Here is a 23,272-nt window from a genome sequence, read left to right on the forward strand (position 1 = left end):
GCGCGCGGACCCGGGGAGGCCGGCGGGGCGGGACGGGGGCGGGGCGGGGGCGGGCGGGCCGACCCCAGCGCGGCCGCAGACAAAGGTGAGCCGCCGCGCCACGGGGATGCGGAGCCCCTGGCAGGGACGCTCCTCGGCCCGAGCCGCGTGGCCTGACCCGGGCGGGGGGGCGGGAAAGCGAGCCAGGGTCGGCCGGGAAGGGGGCAGCCGGGGCGGGGCCGGGCCGGGAACCCCCCCCCTCCCCGCCGTGCCGGGAAGCGAGGCCGACGCCCGGCCCGCGGGCCCCTCGCCCGGGACGGCCGCAGCCCCCGGCTTCCCGCAGCCAGCGCGCGTGCCCCACGGCCGCCCCGCCCCGCCCCCCGCGCGCTGCGCACGCGCGGCCCCGCCCCGCCCCGCCCCGCCCCCCGCGTCCCCTCCGCGGCGACGGCGACGGCGAAGGCGACGGTGACGGCGACGGCGCGGGGGGCGGGGAGCCGAGGCGAGCGGTCGGCCGGAGTCCCCGGCGCTGGAGCGCGAGAGCCGCGGGCGCCGCCAGCCCCCCGCCGCGTCACGGCTCGCGGCCCGCCCTCCCGCGGCCCCTCCTCCCCGCCGCGCTGCCGCCTCCCCTGCCCCCGCCCCCCCGGCCGAGCGGTGACTTAAGCAACGGAGCGCGGCGAAGCCCATTTTTCCCCTTCGTCGCCGCCGCGCCGGGCAGCTCGCGGCGCGTGGCCCGCGCAGTCCCGCCCGAGATGAACGCTGCGGCGGACGCCGAGTTCAACATCCTCCTGGCCACCGACTCCTACAAGGTAGAGGCGCGGGGCGGGGGCGCGCGGGGCGGGGGCGGGGGCGGGGGCCGCGTCGGGTCGGGTCGGGCGCGGGGCGCGCGGGGCGCGGGGCAGGTGAGGCTGGCGCCGCAGTGGGGAGGATGGAGGATGGACGGCGGGAGGCGGGGCCGCGGGGCGCGGGGCCGAGCGCACGCCTCGCCGGGCAGCGCGGCCTCCTGGCCTCGGGCCGGCCTGGGCCGCGGCTGCGGGCGGAGCGGGTCGCTTAGGTAACGGCCCCGGGGCTGGCCCGGCCGCCGAGGAGCGGCCCCCCCCGCCCCCCCGCCCCCCGCCCGTCGCTGGGCAGGTACGCGCTCCCCGAGGAGGCGGCGGCCGGGGACCCGTTGCGCCCCGGGCCCGCTGCGGCGGCGGCGGCGGCGGCGGCGGCGGCGGCGGCGGGGAGGAGGACGCTGCCCTGCCCGCCCTGCCCGCCCTGGGCGCCCGCGCCCGCTCCCCCGACCCGCCGCGCCGCGCCGCGCCGGCTGCGTTTGCAGCTCCCCGGCTCCCGGTGATCACGCGGACTCCGCATCCCCTGTGGCAGAGGCCGGCCGGCTGCCCTCGTCCCCGTCGGGGCCGCTACGGGATCGAAATACGAGTTGGATGAATTGCAACCTTCACCTTGGAGAACTCCACGGAGCTGTGGGGCAGCCGGCTCACGCCTCTCCGACACTTGACTGTATTGCCGCCCCCATCCGTTTTTGTTTGAAACTCAACACCAACGAGTCAAGGAAAGCGTGATTAAGAGGAAAATCTGGCAAATGTCCTTTCCCCTAGTTTCCAGAGTACGTGCAGTAGACTGAACTACACTTTGCTAAGCTTTGTTGGCCCACACACTCAAAAGATGAAATGTCAGACCAGACACCCTATCCTTGCACAAAATGAAATTTGGTGTTTACCCAACGACACGGTGATTTGGAGTGGGAAGGAACGCATAATGCTCTCACACCTTTGGTTCTTGTTGTGATTTTTTTTTTTTTTTCCTTTTGGTTTCGTTCCTTACATACTCGGAGGAAGTGTTTCGGAGAATCCCGTGTTCCTTGAGTTGCCGTTTTTCTTCCCAGTCGCTTAGAATTCTATTTGTGATCATTTAGACGGATACTTAGGTAAAATAGAGCCAAGTTTCGTTATCATGTAGTATTTAGAAATGGGTTTTTCAAAGTGGAAATCCGCACCATTCATTGCAAGATCAGAGTATTATCAAGTCTGGTTTACTTGGCCTTAAAACTTTGTCTTGTCTTAGTTCCTAGTGTTCTGAGTGTCTTCAGTTGTGATTTTAGAATGATTTCATTGATAATTTTTTCATGACTGAACTTTTTTTCCTGGCTTTATAAATCTTAAAATGACTTCCAGAAGTTTTCATAGTGTAGCGATTAATGATTTCATTGGAAATGGAAAGTGTAAACCGATTCATTGGACTTTTAAAAAACAAAACAAGTACAAATTCCTTTAGTTTGTAGCTCCTGAGCAGTTATACATGAGGAGTGTAAAATTCCTTTAACATCAGTTTTCTGGGATGCTTTCTTTCTTTAAATTTTTTTTATAGATTTATTTTTTATTGGTGTTCCAATTTGCCAACATACAGCATAACACCCAGTGCTCATCTCAAGTGCCCCCCTCAGTGCCCATCACCCAGTCACCGCCACCCCCCGCCCACCTCCCCTTGTTCATCTCCCAGAGTTAGGAGTCTCTCATGTTCTGTCTCCCTTTCTGATATTTCCCACTCATTTTTTCTCCTTTCCCCTTTATTCCTTTTCACTATTTTTTATATTCCCCAAATGAATGAGACCATATAATGTCCTTCTCTGATTGACTTACTTCACTCAGCATAATACTCTGGGATGCTTTTAATTAGAAGAATGAATTACCTTAAAGTTTTCTGATCTAACAGGACATACTTAATGCACTATTAGAATTTGCATCTATTTAGTAAAGTCTATTTCTGTCCATTTTCTAATTAGACCAATGTATTCTCTTTCTCATATGAAACTTTTTTTCTTATATGTGGTTTTAAGTTTTTGTTTTAATTCCAGTTAGGTAAAATACAGTGTAGTACTTATTTCAGGAGCACAGTATACTGAGTCAGCACTTGTATACCATCGCCCCGTGCTCATCTGGACAGGTACACTTTTCAGTCCCCATTGCCCATTTAACCCATCCCTCCACCTTCCTCCGCTTTGGTAACTATGTTTGTTCTCCATGATTAAGAGACTGTTTCTTGGTTTGCCTCTCTCTTTTTTTTCCCCTTTGCTCATTTGTTTCTTAAATCCCACATAGGAGTGAAATCCTACAGTATTTAACTGATGTATTTCAGTTAGCATTATACTCTCTCTCGCTCCATCCATATGTCCTTGCAAATGGCAAGATTTCATTCTTTTTTCATGGCTCAATAAGCCTTTTGTGTATTTATACCACTCCTCTTTATTCATCAATCAAGGCCACTTGGGCTGCTTCCATATCTTGGCTATTGCAAATAATGCTGCTATAAACATAGGGGTGCATGTATCTCTTTGACTTAGTGTTTTTGTGTTTTGGGGGTAAGTATCCAGCAGTAAAAATTACTGGATTGTAGGGTAGTTGTATGTCTAACTTTTTGAGGAATCTCCATTCTGTTTTCCAGATTGGCTGCACTAGGTTCCATCCCCACCAACAGTGCAAGAGGGTTCCTTTTTCTCCACATCCTCTCCAACACCTGTTGTTTCTTGTGTTGTTGATTTTAGCCATTTTGACAGGTGTGAGGTGATAACTCATCATAGTTTTGATTTGCGTTTCCCTGATGATAAGTGATGCTGAGGATCTTTTCATGTGTCTTTTGGCCATCCGTATGTCTTCGTTGGAGAACTGTCCATTCACATCTTCTGCCCATTTTTCAAATGGGTGGGTGTCGAGTTGTAAAAGTTCTTTATATATTTTGGACACGAACCCTTCATAGGACATGTCATTTGCAAATGACATTCTCCCTTTCAGTGGACTGCCTTCTGGTTTTGTTGATTGTTTCCTTCGCTGTACAGAAGCTTTTTATTTAGATGTAGTCCCAGTAGTTTACTTTTGCTTGTTTCCCTTGCCTCAGGAGACATGCCTAGAAAGAAGTTGCATCGGCTGGTGTCAAAGTTACTGCCTGTGTTCTCTTCTAGGATTTTTATGGTTTCACGTCTCACATTTAGGTCTTTAATCCATTTTTAATTTATTTTTGTTTGTGGTAAAGGAATGTGGTCCAGGTTCATTCTTTGCACGCAGCTGTCCAGTTTTCCCAACACCATTTGTTGAAGAGAATGTCTTATTCCCATTCTATATTCTTTCCTACTTTGTTGAAGATCAATTGACCATGTAGTTACGGGTTTATTTCTGGGCTTTCTATTCTGGTCCATTGATCTATGTATCTGTTCCTGTACCAGTACAATACTGTTTTGATTAGTACAGTTTTGTAATATATCTTGCAGTCCAGAATTGTGATATCTCCGGCTTTGCTTTTCTTTTTAAGATTGCTTTGGCTATTCAGGTGGGTCTGGGGGTCTTTTGTGGTTCTATACAAATTTTATGATTGATTGTTCTGCTTCTGTGAAAAATGCTGTTGGTATTTTGAGAGTGATTGCATTAACTGTGTGAATTGCATTGGGTATTTTAGACATTTTAAAAATATTTGTTCTTCTAGTCCATGAGTATGGAATGTCTTTGCATTTCTTGTGTCATCTTCAATTTCTTTCATCAGTGTTTTATAGTTTTCAGAATACAGGTCTTTTACCTCTTTGGTTAGATTTATTCCTAGATAGATATCTTATTATTTTGGTGCAAATGTAAATGAGATTGTTTTCTTAATTTCTCTTGCTGCTGCTTGAGTATTGGTGTACAGAAATGCAAGATTTCCATACATTGATTTTCGTATCCTGTGACTTCACTTAATTCATTTATCAGTCTGGCAGTATTTTGGTGGAGTCTTTTGGATTTTCTATATATGGTGTCATATCATCTGCAAGAAGTGAAAGTTTTACTTTTTCCTTAACACTTTGGATGCCTTTTATTCCTTCTTGTCTGATTGCTGTGTTTGTCTGATTGCTAGTACTATGTTGAGTAAGAGTGGTGAGAGTGGACATCCTTGTCTTGTTCCTCACCTTAGGAACTGAGAACTCTTCCCCATTGAGGATGATGTTCGCTGTGGGTTTTTCATATGTGGCTTTTATTATGTTGAGCTGTGTTCCCTCTACACCTACTTCGTTGAGGGTTTTTATGAATGGATGTTGTTCTTTGTCAAATGCTTTTTCTTACCTTTCTCTGATTGATGTGATATATCACATTGATTTGCAAATATTCAACCACCCTTGCAACCCAGGAATAATCCAACTCGATTGTGGTGAATAATCTTTCTAATGTATTCTTGGATTCAGTTTGCTGGTATTTTGTTGACGATTTTTCTAATGATGTTCAGCAGAGATATTGGCATGTGGTTCTCTTTTAGTGGTGTCTTTATCTGGTTTTGCTGGCCTCATAGAATGGATTTGGAAGTTTTTCTCCCTTTTCTATCTCTTGGAATAGTTTGAGAAGAATAAATATTAGCTCTTCATTAATTAGTAGAATTTTCCTGGGAAGCTGTCTGATCTTGGACTTTTGTTTCTTGGGAGTTTTTTTGATTACTGACTCAATATCTTTGCTGGTAATCATCTGTTCTAATTTTCCATTTCTTCTTGCTTCAGTTTTATAGTTTATATGTTTCTAGGAATTTAGCTGTTTCTTCTAGGTTGTCCGGTTTGTTAGCATAGTTTTTTGTAATATTCTCTTATAATTGTATTTTTGTGATGTTGCTTATTATTTCTTCTCTCTAATTTGTGATTTTATTTGAATCCTTTTTCTTTTTTTTCTTGAGTCTTACTAGATGTTTGTCAATTTTCTTGAATATTTCAAAGAACCAACTCCTTGTTTTATTGCTGTGTTCCATTGTGTTTTAAGTTTCTATATCATATACTTCTGCTGTAAACTTTTTTACTCCTTTTTTCTACTGGCTTTAGGTTTTGTTCTTTTTCTAGCTCCTTTAAGATGTTTATTTGAGATTTTTCTTGCTTTTGGAGATAGTCTTGTATTGTTATAAAGCAGTTTTAAAACTGTTTCTGTTGCATCCCAAAGGTTTTGGACCATTGTGTTTTCATTTGTTTCCATGTACTTTTTAATTTATTTTTTTATGTCCTGGTTGATCCATTCATTGTTGAGTAGCATGTTATTTAACTTCCATGTATTTGTCATCGTGCCAGATATTTTCTTGTGGTTGTCTGCTAGTTTCATAGTGTTTTGGTCAGAAAAGATGTATGCTGTGACTTCAATCTTCTTAAATTTGTTGAGGCTTGTTTTGTGGCCTAATATGTAATCTATTCTGGAAAATGTTCTGTGTGCACTTGAAAAGAATGTGTATTCTGCTGACTTAGGATGGAATGTTATGAATTTATCTGTTAAATCCATCTGTTATTCAAAGCCATTGTTTCTTTATTGCTTTTCTTTTTAGATCATTACTACACTGATGTATGTGGGTGTTAAAGTCCCCTATTATTGTATTATTATCCATTAGTTCCTTTATATTTGTTATTAACTTTTATGTATTTGGTGCTCTTATGTTGGGTGCATAAATACTTAGAATTGTTATATCTTCTTGTTGGATTGTCCCCTTTATTATTATATAGTGTTCTTCTATGTCTCTTGTTACAGTCTTTGTTTTAAAGTCTAATTTGCCCAATAAAAGTATTGCTACTCTGACTTTCTTTTGACCTCTTTTTGCATGATAGATGTTTCTCCCCCTTATTTTCAGTCTGCAGGTGTCTTTAGGTTTAAAAGGAGTCTCTTGTAGGCAGGATATGGATGGATCTTGTTTTTTTATCCCTCATGAATTTTGATTGGAGTGCTTAGCCCATTTACATTCAAAGCAGTTATTTATTGGTAGATATGTATTTATTGCCATTTTATTTATTTTATTCATTTTATTTATTTAATTTTTTTGATGGTTTCTGATGATTTTCTCTGATCCATTCCTGTTTTTCTCTCTTCTGTGGTGTTCTCATTTTCTTTAGTGATGTATTTGGATTTGTTTGTCTTTATTTGCATATTAATGGCTTTATATTTGTGTTTACCATTAGGTTTGTATATAATCTCTTTGGCATTTAGCAGTCTATATTACATTGATGGTCATTTAAGTTTGAGCCCGTTCTTTATTCCTTTTGTCACTATATTTTAAGTATATGTTGTCATATTTTATATCCTTTTATTTAGTGAGTTTCTTGACTGATTTTTTTTTACAGATCTATTCATTTTCAGTGTTGTATTTTCCTACTCTTATACTGTCAATTTTGGTCTCTGTGTTCCACTCAGAGATTTCCCCTTTAAAATTATATATATATATTTGTTGCAGGGCTGGTTTAGTGAATGAACTCCCTTAGTCTTTGGGAAACTCTTAATCTCTCCTTGTATTCTGAATGATAGCCTTGCTGGATAGTGTATTCTTGGCTGCAGATTTTTCCCATTCACGCACTTTGAATATACCATGCTCTTCTGGCTTGAAAAGTTTCTGCTGAATGATCCACTGATAGCCTGATGGAGTTTCCCTTTGTATGTGACTATATTCCTTTGCCTGCTGCTTTTAAAGTTTTTTCTTTATCACTCTATTTTGCCAGTTTAATTACTTTATGTCTTGCTGTGGATCTGATTTTTTTTATTTTGGTGGTGTGTGTGTGTGGGGGGGGGTGGGTTCTCTGTGTCTCTTGGATCCGGATGTCTATTTCCTTCCCCAAGTTGAGGGAAGTTCTCAGATATTATTTCTTCAAATAAATTTTCTTCCCCCTTTTTTCTGTCTTTTTCTTCTGGGACTCCTAGACTATGAATATTAATACATTTGATGGTGTCACTGAGTTCCCTATACATATTCTCATTTTTCATGATTATTATTTCTCTCTTGTTCTTGATTACTTTTTCCATTACTGTCTTCTAGGTCATTAATTTGTTTCTCTGCTGCTTCCAGCCTACTGTTCATTCCATCAAGCTTATTTCTTATTTTATTTATTGAGCCCTTTTTATTGGCTTTGATATTCCTTATCTCTGTGTTAATGGTCTTACTGATGCCTTTCACTCTTTTCTCAAGTTCAGTGAATAGTTTTATGGTCATTACTTTAAATTCTCTATCTGGCATGTTACATGTATCTGTTTTACTTACATCTCTGCCCGTGCCCTTGTCCTGTTCTTTCATTTGGGACAAGTTCATCAGTCTTCTCATTTTGTCTTAGTCTCTGTGCATGCTTCTGTGTATTAGGAAAATCAGCTCTATCTCCTGTTTTGAGGGTAATGAAGAAGAGGTCATGTAGTGCTGTGCCATGTAGTGTCTCCTGTTCCCCAGGGCCTGGCACTTCTGGGAGTATCTCCAGTGTGTGCCGCATGTGCTCAGCTGTTGTGTCCTGGCCCCTTTATCCTTCAGGCCAGTCATCTGTGGAGCCTCTCTTTGCTTGTTTTTGGCAGTGTTTGGTCCCTGGTCTGAATGTAGCACATTAACTAGGTGTGCTTGTGGAATGAAGTTTGTCACCACCACCACTGGAACCGAGGCCCTGCAAATCTCCCGCCTCCAGAGGCACTGTGTGAGCAAGGACTTGGGCCAGACTTCTGGGTGAGGGAGCCCACAGTGCTAGGACTGAGGCAAACATGACTGGGAGGGGCAGTTCTATCCAAGCACAGGGCAGGGAGGCTTGGTGTAAGCAAGTTAGGTAAGGAGTGTGGATGCTGCACTGGTTCCCATAAGTGGCCCTGTGCTTATGCTGAGGGGCAGGGAAGGGAAATGGCTCCTGCCAGTTCCTTTGTTCCTTGAAGGGTCTCTCCATGAGTGCTGCCCCTCTGGGACATTGGCCAAGATGAGCAGGTAACATCCCCACTGTGTGCCCTCCAGGTGCTCTTCAGATCACTGTTTCCACACTATGTTCATGGGCTTCTCTCCAAGAGCAGTTCAGTGCCCTCTGGGCTTTAACCCAGCCAAGCCTGCTGACCTTCAAAACTTGGGTCTTTAACCCAACTGGTTGCAAGAACTCATGAAATTCAGCTCCTCTCTCTTTCCAATTGTTATGGGGATTCATATTCTGGTGTGCTCTCCTTTGTTTAGTTTGTCTCTAGCACTTTTCTCTTCCACTGCCACCATCCATTTCTCCCAAACCTCATCTCCGTACTTCCTACCTTCTTCTGTGTTGAGTCTTCTCTACCTTTAGTTGTGGGTTTGTACTACCAGTTTATAGATAAGTTTCTAGGGTATTTAGGATGATTTGATAGTTACCTAGTTGTGGGATGAGGCAAGTCTTGTGTTCTCCTACTCTGCTACCATCTTCCTACTCTGCTACCATCTTCCAAGTTTGTATAGTATGAAACTTTTTAAGATTTTCATCTTGGGGTGCCTGGGTGGCTCAGCTAGTTAAGCATCTGCCTTCAACAGAGGTCATGTTTTGGGGGTCCTGGGTTTGGGCCCTTTGTTGGGCTCCGTGCTCAGTGGTGAGCTCACTTCTCCCGCTTTCTCTATCCCTCCCTCCAGCTCATGCTCACTCTCTTTCAATCTCTCAAAAAATAAAATCTTTTTAAAAACATTCTTAAAAGATTTTCACCATAGTAAGATTTTTTTCATTTTTCCCCCAAAAAAATCCCTCAAGAGGATTCAGTCAGGTTGATATTTTATACCAATCCTTTACCACAGTACACTAAAGTAGATGGTGTATTCTACACTGAAGTTTTTAAGTTTTGTTTACCTTACATATTCTGTGGTCCTATAACCTATATTCCATTCCATTTTTACCTTTTTATCTTCTTAGATGAAAAAGAGATAGAAATGATAATCTTGAGATTAGAAATAATGAAATTTTTATTTGGCAGTTACACAGGGCTATTATATTCTTATCAGTACTTACAAACTAGTGGCCAGTTAAAGTAGGTAGGGAACCTAGTGGTTTTAGACGTGTTGATGGAGGAGAGAATAATTGTTTTCTTCTTTCTAAAACTGAAGAAAAAATGGTTGGTTGTCTAAAGACTACAGAAAGATTTTTTGCAAGTAGTAGGGTAGTGTCCAAGCACATAACAGTGTGGTTATTTTATCTTTACTTGGATCCTCTCTGGAGGGTTCAAGACAATTTGGACCAAAGGAGGAGCATTGAAAATATATATTCGTTTCTGTAATTTCATCATGTATTCTACGTAATAAGGAAGTGAGAAATACGTAAATGTGATTGTTTCTCCATTTTAATCCTGGGCTTTTGTTTAAGCATTTTCAAAATGGCATAAAGTAAAAGTATCTACTGGGTTGTATTTATGTTGTGCTAACCCAGCTAGGGAAAGATGCATTGGGCTGCTTTAGCCACTGCAGTATTTAAAAAGCATTTGGAACTTTTCATAAGGGGACAGGTCAGATTTTTGTTTGTTTTTTTTCCTCACCTATCTCTAGAGTAGCCATTGATTAGTTTACAAATAATTTGCCCGTTAAAAGTGCATTTCCATTCTTTGTTCCTTTCCCTTACTTTTATGTAGGTAATGTTAGTAACAAACTAAAGCAGAGAAGAATTTCATTTCTGAACATCTTACCTAGTAGCAGATTAATATGGAAGTTGTTGTCAACTAAGTTGAAAAATATATATAGTGTACAATACTCTAAGCAATTTACACATTACACACTGTTAATGAAAAGTGTGTTAAATCAGCCATTGTTACGAATTGTGCTATCCAGTGTGGGTTGCTTCTCAAAAGGTCATTTGTAAACTGGTTATCTAGAACTCAGCCCATTTTAATTAATTCATTTAATAAAAATTGGAGATCTCCTAGGTATTATAAAAGACAAAGATACCTCTTAAAATCCAGGATGGGTGAAAGTTGTCTTTGGAGAAGTAACAGAAGATTGTATAATTCATGTATGATGATGATTAGGCACCCAGTAGCTTTTCTAAAAAAGATTTTGCAGCCTCATTAATGAGAAATTGACAGACTTTAAAGATTTGGGCTTTTTAGAAAAAAGAGTTGGAGACAGACCTCATTGGCAAGTTAGTCCTGTGGAACTTTCTCTGAGGTGTCTTTCTCTGAGCTGTTCCTGTTTTCATAATTGCTTCTCTTTCATTCTGAACAGTCACAGTGACTCTCATGGCAGCCTGAGCCTTGTGAGGAGTGGCGTACTGTTGCAGTTCATATGTTAGAAATTACCTGTACATTCATACAGTGCTATTTTCCAGTGAGTTTTATATTAAAAGTTATAGGAAAAGATAAAGCAACAGAAATAAAATCCTGTATGTAAATCACAAATGCACTTCATAGGAAGAATAACTTAGGTCAGTTGTAATTGAATAATATTTTGCAAAAGAAAGATACCAGAAGCTGGTGTGGACTTTGTCAGTTGACTACATCTTTTTCAAAATTGTGGCAAAAAAAGTAAAATTGAGGGCGGGGCAAGATGGCAGAAGAGTAGGAGTCCTCAACTCACCTGGTCCCACCAACTTACATAGTTAACTTTCAAAATATCCTGAACACCTATGAATTCAACCTGAGATTTAAAGAGAGAACAGCCAGAATGCTACAGAGAGAAAAGTTTTCGCTTGTAACAAGAATCATCTAGGGTGAAATTTACTTAGGTCGTGTTTAAGTTTTCGCTTCTAACAAGAATCATCTAGGGTGAAATTTACTTAGGTCGTGGTTGATATTTTTGACTCAGCCCACTCATACAGCCACTCTGCACTGAACAAACTGACTAGAAAGAAGAACTCACCACAAAAGAAAGAATCAGAAACTGTCCTGTCTGCCACAGAGTTACATAATTTGGATTACAATTCGATGTCAGAAAGCCAACTCAGAAGCATAATTATAAAGCTACTGGTGGCTCTGGAAAAAAGCATAAAGGACTCTAGAGACTTCGTTACTGCAGAATTTAGATCTAATCAGGCCAAAATTAAAAATAAATGAGATGCAATCCAAACTGGATGTCCTAAAGGCTAGGGTTAATGAGGTGTAAGAAAGAGTGAGTGACATAGAAGACAACTTAATGATAAGGACAAAACTGAGGAAAAAAGAGAAAAACAAAACTAAGAGACCATGAAGAAAGCCTTAGGGAAATAAATGATAGCCTGAGAAGGAAAAATCTACATATAATTGGGGTTCCAGAAGACGCCAAGAGGGAGAATGGGCCAGAAAGTATATTTGAACAAATCATAGCTAAGAACTTCCCTAATTTGGGACAGAAGCAGTCATTCAGATCCAGGAGATATAGAGGCCCCCACCAAAATCAATAAAAACCGTTCAACACCTCAACATTTAACAGCAAAACTTGCAAATTCCAAAGATAAAGAGAAAATCCTTAAAACAGTGAGAGACAAGAGATTCTCAACTTACATGGAGAGACATATCAGATTCACAGCAGGCCTCTCCACAGAGATCTGGCAGGCCAGAAAGGGCTGGCATGGTATATTCAGGCTCCTAAATGAGAAGAACATGCAGACAAGAATACTCTATCCAGCAAGGCTCTCTTCAGAATAGAAGGAGAGATAAAGAGCTTCCAAGATAGGCAGAAACTGAAAGAATATGAGGGAAAGAGGGAACCCAAAGGAAATAATCCACAAAAACAGGGACTGAATAGGTATTATGATGATGCTAAATTCATATCTTTCAATAATTACTCAACATGAATGGGCTAAATGATCACATCAAATGACGCAGGGTATTGGACTGCATAAAAAAAAAAGCAAGACCCATTTATTTGCTGTCTATAAGAGACTCCTTTTAGACGTAAGGACACCTGCAGCCTGGAAATGAAAGAGTGGAGAACCATTTACCATTCAAATGGTCCTCAAAAGAAAGCTGGGGTAGTAATCCTCATATCAGATAAAGTTTATCCCAAAGACTGTAGTAAGAGATGAAGAGGGACACTATATCATACTTAAAGGGTCTATCCAACAAACAATCATGAATATTTATGCCCCTAATGTGGTGTGGGAGCTGCCAGGTATATCAATCAATTAATAACCAAAGTTGTAGGAGATTTCAACACGGTGCTTTCAGCAAATGACAGATCTTCTAAGCCCAACATCAGCAAAGAAACAAGGGCCTTAAATGATACACTGGACCAGATGGATTTCACCGATATGTACAGAACTTTCCATCCAAATGCAACTGAGTACATTTTTCTCATGTGCACATGGAACTTTCTCCAGAATAGATCACATACTGGGTCACGAATCAGGTCTCAACCGATACTAAAGGATTGGGATTGTCCCTTGCATATTTTCAGACCAGAATGCTTTGAAACTAGAACTCAGTCACCAGAAAAAAATTGGAAGAAACTCCAACACATGGAGGTTAAAGAGTATCCTGCTAAAAGATGAATGGGTCGACCAGGAAATTAGAAAAGAATTAAAAAGATTCTTGGACTAATGAAAATGAAGATACAAGCATTCAAAATGTTTGGGATACAGTAAAAGCAGTCCCAAGAGGGGAAATACATCACAATACAAGTCTCCCTCCAAAAATTGGAAAAAACTAAATACACAAGCTAACCTTGCACCTAAAGGAATTGGAGAAAGAACAGCAAGTAAAACCTACACCCAGCAGAAGAGAGTTAATAAAGATTCGAGCAGAACTCAATGAACTAGAGACCAGAAGAAATGTAGAACAGATGAACAAAACCAGGAGTTGGTTCTTTGAAAAAATTAATAATATAGATAAACTATTGGCCAGCCTTATTAAAAGGAAAAGAGAAAAGACACAGTAAAATCATGAATGAAAGAGGAGAGATCACAACCAATACCAAGGAAATACAAACGATTTTAAAAACATATGAGCAGCAATAAGCCAACAAATTAGGCAATCTAGAAGAAATGGATGCATTTCTGGACAACAACAAATTACCAAAACTGGAACAAGAAGAAATAGAAAACCTGAACAGGCCAATAACCAGCGAGGAAGTTGAAGCAGTCAATTTCAAACTCTCAAGACACAAAAGCCCAGGGCCAGATGGCTTCCCAGGGGAATTGTATCAAACGTTTAAAGAGGAAATAATACCTATGCTACTAAAGCTGTTCCGAAGGATAGAAAGGGATGGAATACTTCCAAACTCGTTTTATGAGGCCAGTATCACCTTGATTCCAAAACCAGACAAGTCTCCATGAAAAAGGAGAATTAAAGACCAGTATCCCTGATGAACATGGATGCAAAAATTCTCAACAAGATACTAGCCAATAAGATCCAACAGCATATTAAGAAGATTATTCACTATGACCAAGTGAGATTTATCCCTGGGATGCAAGGTTTGTTCAACACTCTTAATAATACAATGTGGTAGATCATATCAACAAGGGATAAAACAAGAACCATATGATCCTGTCAATAGATGCAGAGAAAGCATTTGACAAAATACAGCATCCATTCCTGATAAAACTCTTGAGAGTGTAGGGATAGAGGGAACATTCCTCAATATCTTAAAAGCCACTTATGAAAAGCCCACAGTGAATATCATTCTCAATGGGGAAAAACAGAGCCTTTCCCCTAAGATCAGGAACAGGACAGGGATGTCCACTCTCACCACTGCTATTCAAAATAGTACTAGAAGTCCTAGCCTCAGCAATCAGGCAACAAAAAGAAATAAAACGCATTCAAATTGGCAAAGAAGAAGTCAAACTCTCCCTCTTTGCAGATGACATGATACTATACATAGAAAACCCAAAAGACTCCACCCAAGATTGCTAGAACTCTTAGCAATTTGGCAATGTGACAGGATACAAAATCAATGCCCAGAAATCAGTGGCATTTCTATACACTAACAATGGGACCGAAGAAAGAGAAATTAAGGAGTCAGTCCCATTTACAATTGCACCCAAAAGCATAAGATACCTAGGAATAAACCTAACCAAAGACGTAAAGGATCTATACCCTAAAAACTATAGAACACTTCTGAAAGAAATTGAGGAAGACACAAAGAGATGGGAAAATATTCCATGCTTATGGATTGGAAGAATTCATATTATGAAAATGTCTATGCTACCCAGGGCAATTTACACATTCAGTGCAATCCCTATAAAATACCATGGTCTTTCTTCAGAGAATTGGAACAAATCATCTTCAGATTTGTGTGGCATCAGAAAAGACCCCTAATAGCCAGGGAAATATTGAAAAAACCAGAGCCGGGGGCATCACAGTGCCATATTTCAAGTTTACTACAAAGCTGTGATCATCAAGACAGTGTGGTACTGGCACAAAAACAGACTCATAGATCAATGGAACAGAATCCAGAAATGGGCCCTCAACTCTGTGGTCAACTAATTCGACAAAGCAGGAAGGAATATCCACTGGAAAAAGGACAGTCACTTCAATAAATGGTGCTGGGAAAATTGGGCAGCCACATGCAGAAGAATGAAACTAGACCATTCTCTTACACCATACACAAAGATAAACTCAAAATGGATGGAAGATCTAAATGTGAGACAAGAATCCCTCAAAATCCTAAAGGAGAACACAGGCAACACCCTTTTTGAACTTGGTCACAGTAACTTCTTACAAGATACATCCATGAAGGCAAGTGAAACCAAAGCAAAAATGAACTATTGGGATTTCATCAAGATAAAAAGCTTCTGCACAGCAAAAGAAACAGTCAACAAAACTAAAAGACAACCTACAGAATGGGAGAAGATATTTGCAAATGACATATCAGATAAAGGTCTAGTATCTAAGATCTATGAAGAACTTCTTAAACTCAACAGCAAAGAAACAAACAATCCAATCATGAAATGGGCAAAAGACATGAACAGAAATCTCACACAGGAAGACATAGACATGGCCAACAAGCACATGAGAAAATGCTCCACATCACTGGCCATCAGGGAACTACAAGTCAAAACCACAATGAGATACCACCTCACACCAGTGAGAATGGGGAAAATTAACAAGACGGGAAACAACAAATGTTGGAGAGGATGTGGAGAAAGGGGAACCCTGTGCACTGTTGGTAGGAATGTGAACTGGTGCAGCCACTCTGGAAAACTGTGTGGAGGTTCCTGAAAGAGTTAAAAAGAGAGCTACCCTACCACCCAGCAATTGCACTGCTGGGGATTTACCCCAAAGATACAGATGCAGTGAACTGGGAGGACACCTTCCCCCCAATGTTTATAGCAGCAATGTCCACAATAGCCAAACTGTGGAAGGAGCCTCAATGTCTTCGACAGATGAATGGATAAGGAAGATGTGGTCTATGTATACAGTGGAATATTACTCAGCCATTAGATACAACAAATACCCACCATTCGCTTCCACGTGGATGGAACTGGAGGGTATTATGCTGAGTGAAGTAAGTAAATCAGAGAAGGACAATCGTTATATGGTTTTACTCAGATGGGGAATATAACAAATAGAGAAAGGAATTATAAGGGAAAGGAGAGAAAATGAATGGGAAAAATTAGGGTGACAAAACATGAGAGACTGCTGACTGAAATGAACAAGGGGTAGTGTGGAAGGGGAGATTGGCAGACGGATCGGGTGACTGGGTGATGAGCACTGGGTGTTATACTATATGTTGGCAAATTGAACTTCAATAAAAAATATACATATAAAAAAAAGTACAAATTTTCAAGAACTCTGTGCCAGGAGGTTTAGGGGAAGGGGCAATATGATTATAGTGATTTGACAATTTCCTCTCTTCTCCAAAATTTAGTCCAAAAATCATTAAGCCATATTTTTGAGGTTATTATTGCTTCAGAAGCCAGATAACAAAAAATAACTTTCTGCAGCAATGGAAGTATCTCCAGGGCTTGAGAAATCTTAAATAATGTTGAAGAAAAGAAAGAATCATTATTATTATTTTGCTATTTCTAGCACATGAGCATTGACAAGGCAGAAAGTCTGAGGCTAAGTGGATTCTCTTCTTAGTGCCCTTACAAATTATATAGATAATATAACTTATTTGTGACATTATATATATATTAATCCATGCGCTCTTATGTACACATGGTATTGTTAAAATTTTGGTTTTTGATCATTTCTTAGCTGTTAAAATTATAACTGGTAAAGTAGGTTAGTAGTGGTTGCCTTTGATCTTGTGATCTCACTGTGAGAGGAAAGCTCTTGAAAAAAACATCAAATCAATTTTATAGGAAATATGGAGAAGCTTCAGAACAACTTAGAGTTTGCTCTCACAGAAAGATTCTATGCAACTTAAATATTTCTCTTCTCTTTATTTTTTTATTTTTGGTGGGGTAGGGGGATGAGGAGCAGAGGAAAAAGGAGGGAGAGAGACACTCTTAAGCAGATTCTGTATCCAGCGCAGAGCCCAACACAGGGCTTAATCTCATGACCCTGAGATCGTGACCTGAGCTGCAATCAAGAGTTGGATGCTTAGCCAACTAAGCCACCCAGGGACCCCTCATATTTCTCTTTAAGTATCATACTTGGAACAGGATATTTAGCCTAAAGATTATAATTTTTAGTTTGTCATGAAGTTAATCACATGAGTGTGAAATTAAGTTCTATTAAAAGAGCTAAAATTTCCTGTGTGTCTATGTTCTTTACATGTGTTTGTGACTGATAGTGCTCTGTTAGCTGTAGGAAAATCATTCCAGTTTAGGAAATATTTTTTGGGGTAGAGTTTGCTGAGAATATTATAGAAATTAGCTATTTTCATCATATAAATAATGTTAAATTTATTGTGGAACCATTTTATCTATTTTTTTTTCCATTTTATCTATTGATAGAAGTCAAAGTAGTGCTAAAAAATATATATATGATTTAGGAGCTCCCTTCCTGTAGTTGTTTAATTTTGAATACTATGAAACTTTGTTTGTATTACTTGATATATTTAAAACTGAGCTCTTGAGTTCCAAATTTATTCCTTCCTCCTCTCACTAAATGGCACCATTATTCACCCAGTTGCTCAAGCCAGAACTGTAGAAAACATTCTTAATTCCTCCCCCATTTTATCCCCCAAATAGAATCTATTAACCTAATTCTCCTTTACCTCCAAATGAGCCACTTCTCTCACCTAAGCTAGTCTTTAGCCTCTTACCTGATGGCCCTGCTTCGTCTTTAGTCATCCTGTAATCCATTCTCGACCTGTCAAGCTGATCCTTGTAATATATGAACCAGATCATATTTGTTCCAGCTTAAAACATACTAATGGTTTTCTGTTGCACTTGATGTAATATTCAGGCTCCTTGTGGTAACGTACAAGCCTTCCATGATCTTGTCCCTGCCTCTTGCTATGACCTTACCATCTACCTCCTCCTCCCTACTCTGCAAGCACCAGCCACACTGGTGTTGTCTTCTGTCCCTTAAATCAATGTACTTCCTATCTCCCTGTAGTTTAAGTCCTGTCACATGTCACCATTTCAGAGAAGCCTTCCTGGCTCCCTGTGGACAGCAGTTATCAGGCTCCTCTAGCCCCTCATTGTCTTTTAATTTTTCACCCACATTGTCTTTTAATTTTTCAAACCTATATCTTGATCTGAAGTTATTTTGTTGATTTATATGTTTTTCTCTGACCTTTGAACCCTCATTAGCCCTTTGAGAATAAAAGCCTTCTCCATCCATTTTGCTTTCCCATCCTCAGTACTTGAAACATTGTCTGATACCTAGTGGATACACAGTATATATTTGTGAGTAAACTATAAAATAACAATTGATTTTTTTTTTTTTTTTTTTTTTTTTGCTGTATCTCATTTTCTAGTGAAGGTTCCAAGGGGTTCAGAGAGAGCAGTTTAGCAGAAAATAAAATGAAGAGAATAGTAAACCTAGTAAAACCAGAATCATTAATTCTCTATTGGCTGTGTTCTTAGAATACTATTTACTAAGGAGCTTTGTTTAAAAAGTTTTTTCCCGGGGGATCCCTGGGTGGCTCAGCGGTTTAGCGCCTGCCTTTGGCCCAGGGCACGATCCTGGAGTCCCAGGATCGAGTCCCACATCAGGCTCCTGGCATGCTTCTCCCTCCTCCTGTGTCTCTGCCTCTCTCTCTCTCTCTCTCTCCCTCCCCCCCATCATAATAAATAAATAAATAAATAAATAAATAAATAAATAAATAAGTAATCTTTTAAAAAATAAAAATAAAAAGTTTTTTTCCCATTAAAACAATGGTACAAGACAATATAAATAGATCCAAGCATACTATTTTATTCCATAAATATATCGGGTGTTCATTGGCAGGTGGTTAATTGCCTGAGAATTAGCTTCTAAATTCTACAACAGTTCTCTAAAGTTCTCCAAAGAATATTTGAGAAGTTACACTTCATTTCTAATTAAGCAACCTAGACAGTTTCGTGTTTTTAATGACATTTGTTTTTAGAGAAGGCATTCTGAATATTTATACAAAAGTTTTAAGTACATAATAAAATAACACGGCAGACATAAAGCTTTAAAATTATAAACATACTCAGTTACTGTCTAGAACTGGAATTGTATTTGTGTGATTGAAAAGTTTTAGTAAACTTGTAGGCCAAAGTGGAGTTAAATAGTTTAGAAACATTTCCATTCAGCTTTTCACTGTTTGGTCCACTCAGAAGATGAAAATAATTTATTTGCCTTCTCATACTTTTAAATTCTGATATAAAAAAAGGTAGACTTAAAAGGTACACCTTTAAGTATCTGAACTGCAGCAAGGTCAGACTAACTACAGTCACAACTCTGAATCTGACTTCTATAAACTTGCCTGATGTGATCCAGACCTGTATTTGATTTTTACTTCATCATGGTTGACTTTGTTCTGCTTCACTGATTATTCCCACTAAAGGAATTAGAGATGTAAACTGGGTATTTTAGTTTTTATATACATCTTAGGTATGTTTTTGGGCGTTGCTACCTTTTTTCTAATTAGTGTCTTAAGTTGAAGTAGTCATGATTTATCACTAAGGTGTCATTCATATATAAATTTTGTTGTCTTTGCTCTGGGTTTTGTTTTAACTATTTCAGTGAGCTACTACTTCAGCTTCCAGTGGTATCAGTGTCAAGGTTCTAACCTTAAAAAAGCCAAACCCCAAACCAAACTCTGGTGTCTATCTTTGGGTTTAAGATTTACCTCACAGGTTGCCTTCAAACAGCATAAGGGCACTGTTTTCTTTTTCTTTCTTTTCTTTTTTTTTTTTAAGATTTTATTTATTCATGCATGAGAGACACAGAGAGAGGCAGAGACACAGGCAGAGGAAGAAGCAGGCTCCATGCGGGAGCCCAACGTGGGACTCAATCCCGGGACCCCAGGATCAGGCCCTGGCCCAAAGGCAGGCACTAAACCACTGAGCCACCCAGGGATCCCAGGGTGCTGTTTTCATAGAGTTGCAAGTTGCTTCTTTTGGAGAAGAAACCCTTATTAAACATTTGTGTAGGGTTTTTATGGTGTTTTTTTTTTGGGGGGGGGGGTTCTCTATATAGAGTATATTTATTGTAGAATTTTTGTGCTAAACTACAAAGGCATTTTAGGTTAAAGCCAAGTTTTATTGGGATTGTGCAGTCAGACAAGGAAAGCATTGGATTTCCCTAAACTTAGGAACAGAGCTAAACAGGAAGGATGGTCCACAGTGGTCATCCTTGGAAGTTGTTCTGCAACAATCATTCCACTGTTACCTGCTTTACTGCCTTCTATCTTAAGCTTTAAGGCACTTTCATTTCTACTGTTTGAGCAAAGCACATACACATTATTTTTCCAGTTACTTTCTATTGGTAAAATGTGTTAACCACATTAAAGTATAAGAAAATTCAAATTATAATGAACACATATTTTTCTTAAAACAAAAACATTAACTTTCAATGGTGACTCTTAATCCAAATTCATGGGAGAGAAATGTATGATAATACTTATTCAGCTTTTTAAACTCCTAAGGATTTGATGTTGCATTGGACAGGCATTTATTTCCCAATTCAAGGGGAATTTGAGAAAAGTAATATTATAAAACAGGATTTCTTTCCTGCTGCTGTTGCTTACATCAAGGTTTTCACAGTGTTACTATGAAGACCAAAAGGAGTCCTTCTCACTACCTCCCTAAACAGATGAAGTAGAGTCATGGGAAGTCATTCACTAGTGACTTATCAAACATAGCACATTTGGATAGTAACTACTAAATTCTGCTTCCAGTTCATTTTTTATATCATAGGTATGCCCCCCACCCCACCCCCATCCCAGTCAGCTACATCTCTCTTTCTCTGAATGAAGACCATTCCCCAAGATGAAATGAGATACCTTTCTTCAAACTTTGATTTCAAGTGTCCATCTGACCCCTTAGAGGGCACGTACCTCTTTAGATTCAGTTTCTTGATTTATAAAATGTAATAGTCTCCTTTGGTTTTGAAATAAAAATCCTGAAATATTAAAAGTATCCTAATAAATTCGATGCTTATTTTTGTATTCTTTACAGCTAGGAAAAGAAGCTGATCAATAGCAAATATGTGTAATTTCTCTGGTTTTAAATAATTTCAAGCCGTTTCTGTCATTATTTATATTCTATTCTGATGTTCTCTAACTCAAGTAATTCTGTTCCCTTTAGGTTACTCACTATAAACAGTACCCACCCAATACAAGTAAAGTTTATTCCTACTTTGAATGCCGTGAAAAGAAGACAGAAAACTCCAAAATAAAGAAGGTGAAATACGAGGAAACAGTATTTTATGGGTTGCAGTACATTCTTCATAAGTACTTAAAAGGTATTATTTTTCCTAGTACATTTAAAATGCTGCTTTTATGTAATGCTTCACAGTTTTTCTCCTATATTGTTATATTCTGTGATTGAAGTAACTCTTTGAATGGTGTAATTACTTATTACTTTGACTATTTTAAGGGTTATTTTGGAATTGTAGAAAACCTGTTAATTTGAATGCATTAAATCTTATAATTTGGTATATGTGCTTGTTCTAAATATGAGAAAGATTTTTCTGAAACTAATAAATTTGGGAATAAATTTAGAAAAGTCAATTTTCTGAGGCTAATCTGGTAAGTTAATAGATTGAAGTCAGTTCACAGCAAAGAATTCATTATTCACCTGGGAACTCATTTTGAATTATGGTAGCAAATAAAAAATATTTTTCATAGTCCATTTTATCTTAAAGGCCTATGTTTCAGAACTGCCTGACACTGTGGCTTTAGTCTCAAATGCATTTTAAGATGGAAAAAACCCAAAATAATTTATTTGCCTTTTTATTTGAAAGTCCACTTCTAGTATGTTTTATAATGGTATTTCTTGGGGGAGAACAGTTCCCAAAGGTTTTATACATTTTGTGAACTTACAATTTCATCTCTGAAGCTGTATAAAATAAAAATAATCTCAAAAGTGAATACAGATTAGTTGAATTTTACAGATAATTGCCTTTTTCCATAATCTTGGCAATTTTAAGATAGTTCAGATATGTTTCACCATTGAAAACCTATTTGAGGGGATCCCTGGGTGGCGCAGCAATTTAGCGCCTGCCTTTGGCCCAGGGCACGATCCTGGAGACCCGGGATCAAATCCCACGTCGGGCTCCTGGTGCATGGAGCCTGCTTCTCCCTCTGCCTATGTCTCTGCCTCTCTCTCTCTCTGTGTGTGTGTGACTATCATAAATAAATAAAAAAAAAAAGAAAAGAAAACCTATTTGAGTATCCAAAGTACTTTGCAGCAAGACTTCCCAAGATATTTTAAATGAGTTTACTAAGTAACCTTATATAAAGTCACTAAAGACTGATGCCATTCTTCAGTTCTATAGCTAAAAAACTTTATTATTTATTATTAATTATAGCTAAAATTAAGTGCCTATTATAGGCCAGCATTATGCTAAGTGCTTCATGTCTTAACCCTCTTAGTCCTCACCGTCATTCTGTAAGTAGGTGTTCTACTATTATCCTCCTTTTACAGCCAACGATAACTAAAGGTGTATTTGAGGAACAAAAGCTTAGTACTTGTGAAAATTACTGGATTAGTAGCCTGAAGATCCCCTTTATGAATAAAGTAAAAAGATTTATCTGGAAAATTATCTGTATCCAATTTGAAGAATATATAGATTAATAATGATAGAAAAAATATCATCTTAGAAGTTAACTTATTATTGATTTTTTTTTTAAATACCACATGCATAGTAATTTCTTCTGCACATCTGCTTTTCAGATAAGAACATACATGCTTAGGGTGAGTGAGCAGAAGTGTAAATTCCTTTTCTGGCTGTGCTGTTGACTCTGGGTGATATTATTAACCCTTCAGTTCTTGTTTTTTTATACACAGAATGGTAAAATAGCTAGAGAGATTATTCCTACAGCATCTCAGCAATTTATAGAATGCCTTTAGAAATGTAAACAGGAGAAATTTGTCTTTTCAGGTAAAGTAGTGACTGCAGAGAAGATCCAGGAAGCCAAAGAGGTGTATAGAGAGCATTTCCAGGATGATGTCTTTAATGAAAAGGGATGGAACTACATTCTTGAGGTAAAATAGGGTTTTCATGTTTTGCTCTACTTTGGTTTTGCTTTTAGTTAAAAATGTCTTACAAAGGAATTTTAATAGTAGACTATAATTACAATTTTTTCC

General features: G+C 39.6%; 1 protein-coding gene across 1 annotated transcript in view; it reads left to right on the plus strand.

Moving 5' to 3' along the window:
• Window positions 1-447: 447 nt before the first annotated feature.
• The window catches only part of NAMPT (nicotinamide phosphoribosyltransferase), a 42,303-nt gene continuing 19,478 nt past the window's right edge, over window positions 448-23,272 (plus strand). Inside the window, exons 1-3 of the mRNA XM_055301253.1 lie at window positions 448-785; window positions 21,269-21,425; window positions 23,067-23,170. Of these exons, the coding sequence (XP_055157228.1) occupies window positions 729-785; window positions 21,269-21,425; window positions 23,067-23,170 (318 nt within the window). The 5' untranslated portion in view covers window positions 448-728. The remainder of the gene's footprint in view (window positions 786-21,268; window positions 21,426-23,066; window positions 23,171-23,272) is intronic.

The sequence above is a fragment of the Nyctereutes procyonoides genome, unplaced genomic scaffold (genome assembly GCF_905146905.1).
Source record: "Nyctereutes procyonoides isolate TBG_1078 unplaced genomic scaffold, NYPRO_anot_genome, whole genome shotgun sequence".
Classification (NCBI taxonomy): Eukaryota; Metazoa; Chordata; class Mammalia; order Carnivora; family Canidae; genus Nyctereutes; species Nyctereutes procyonoides.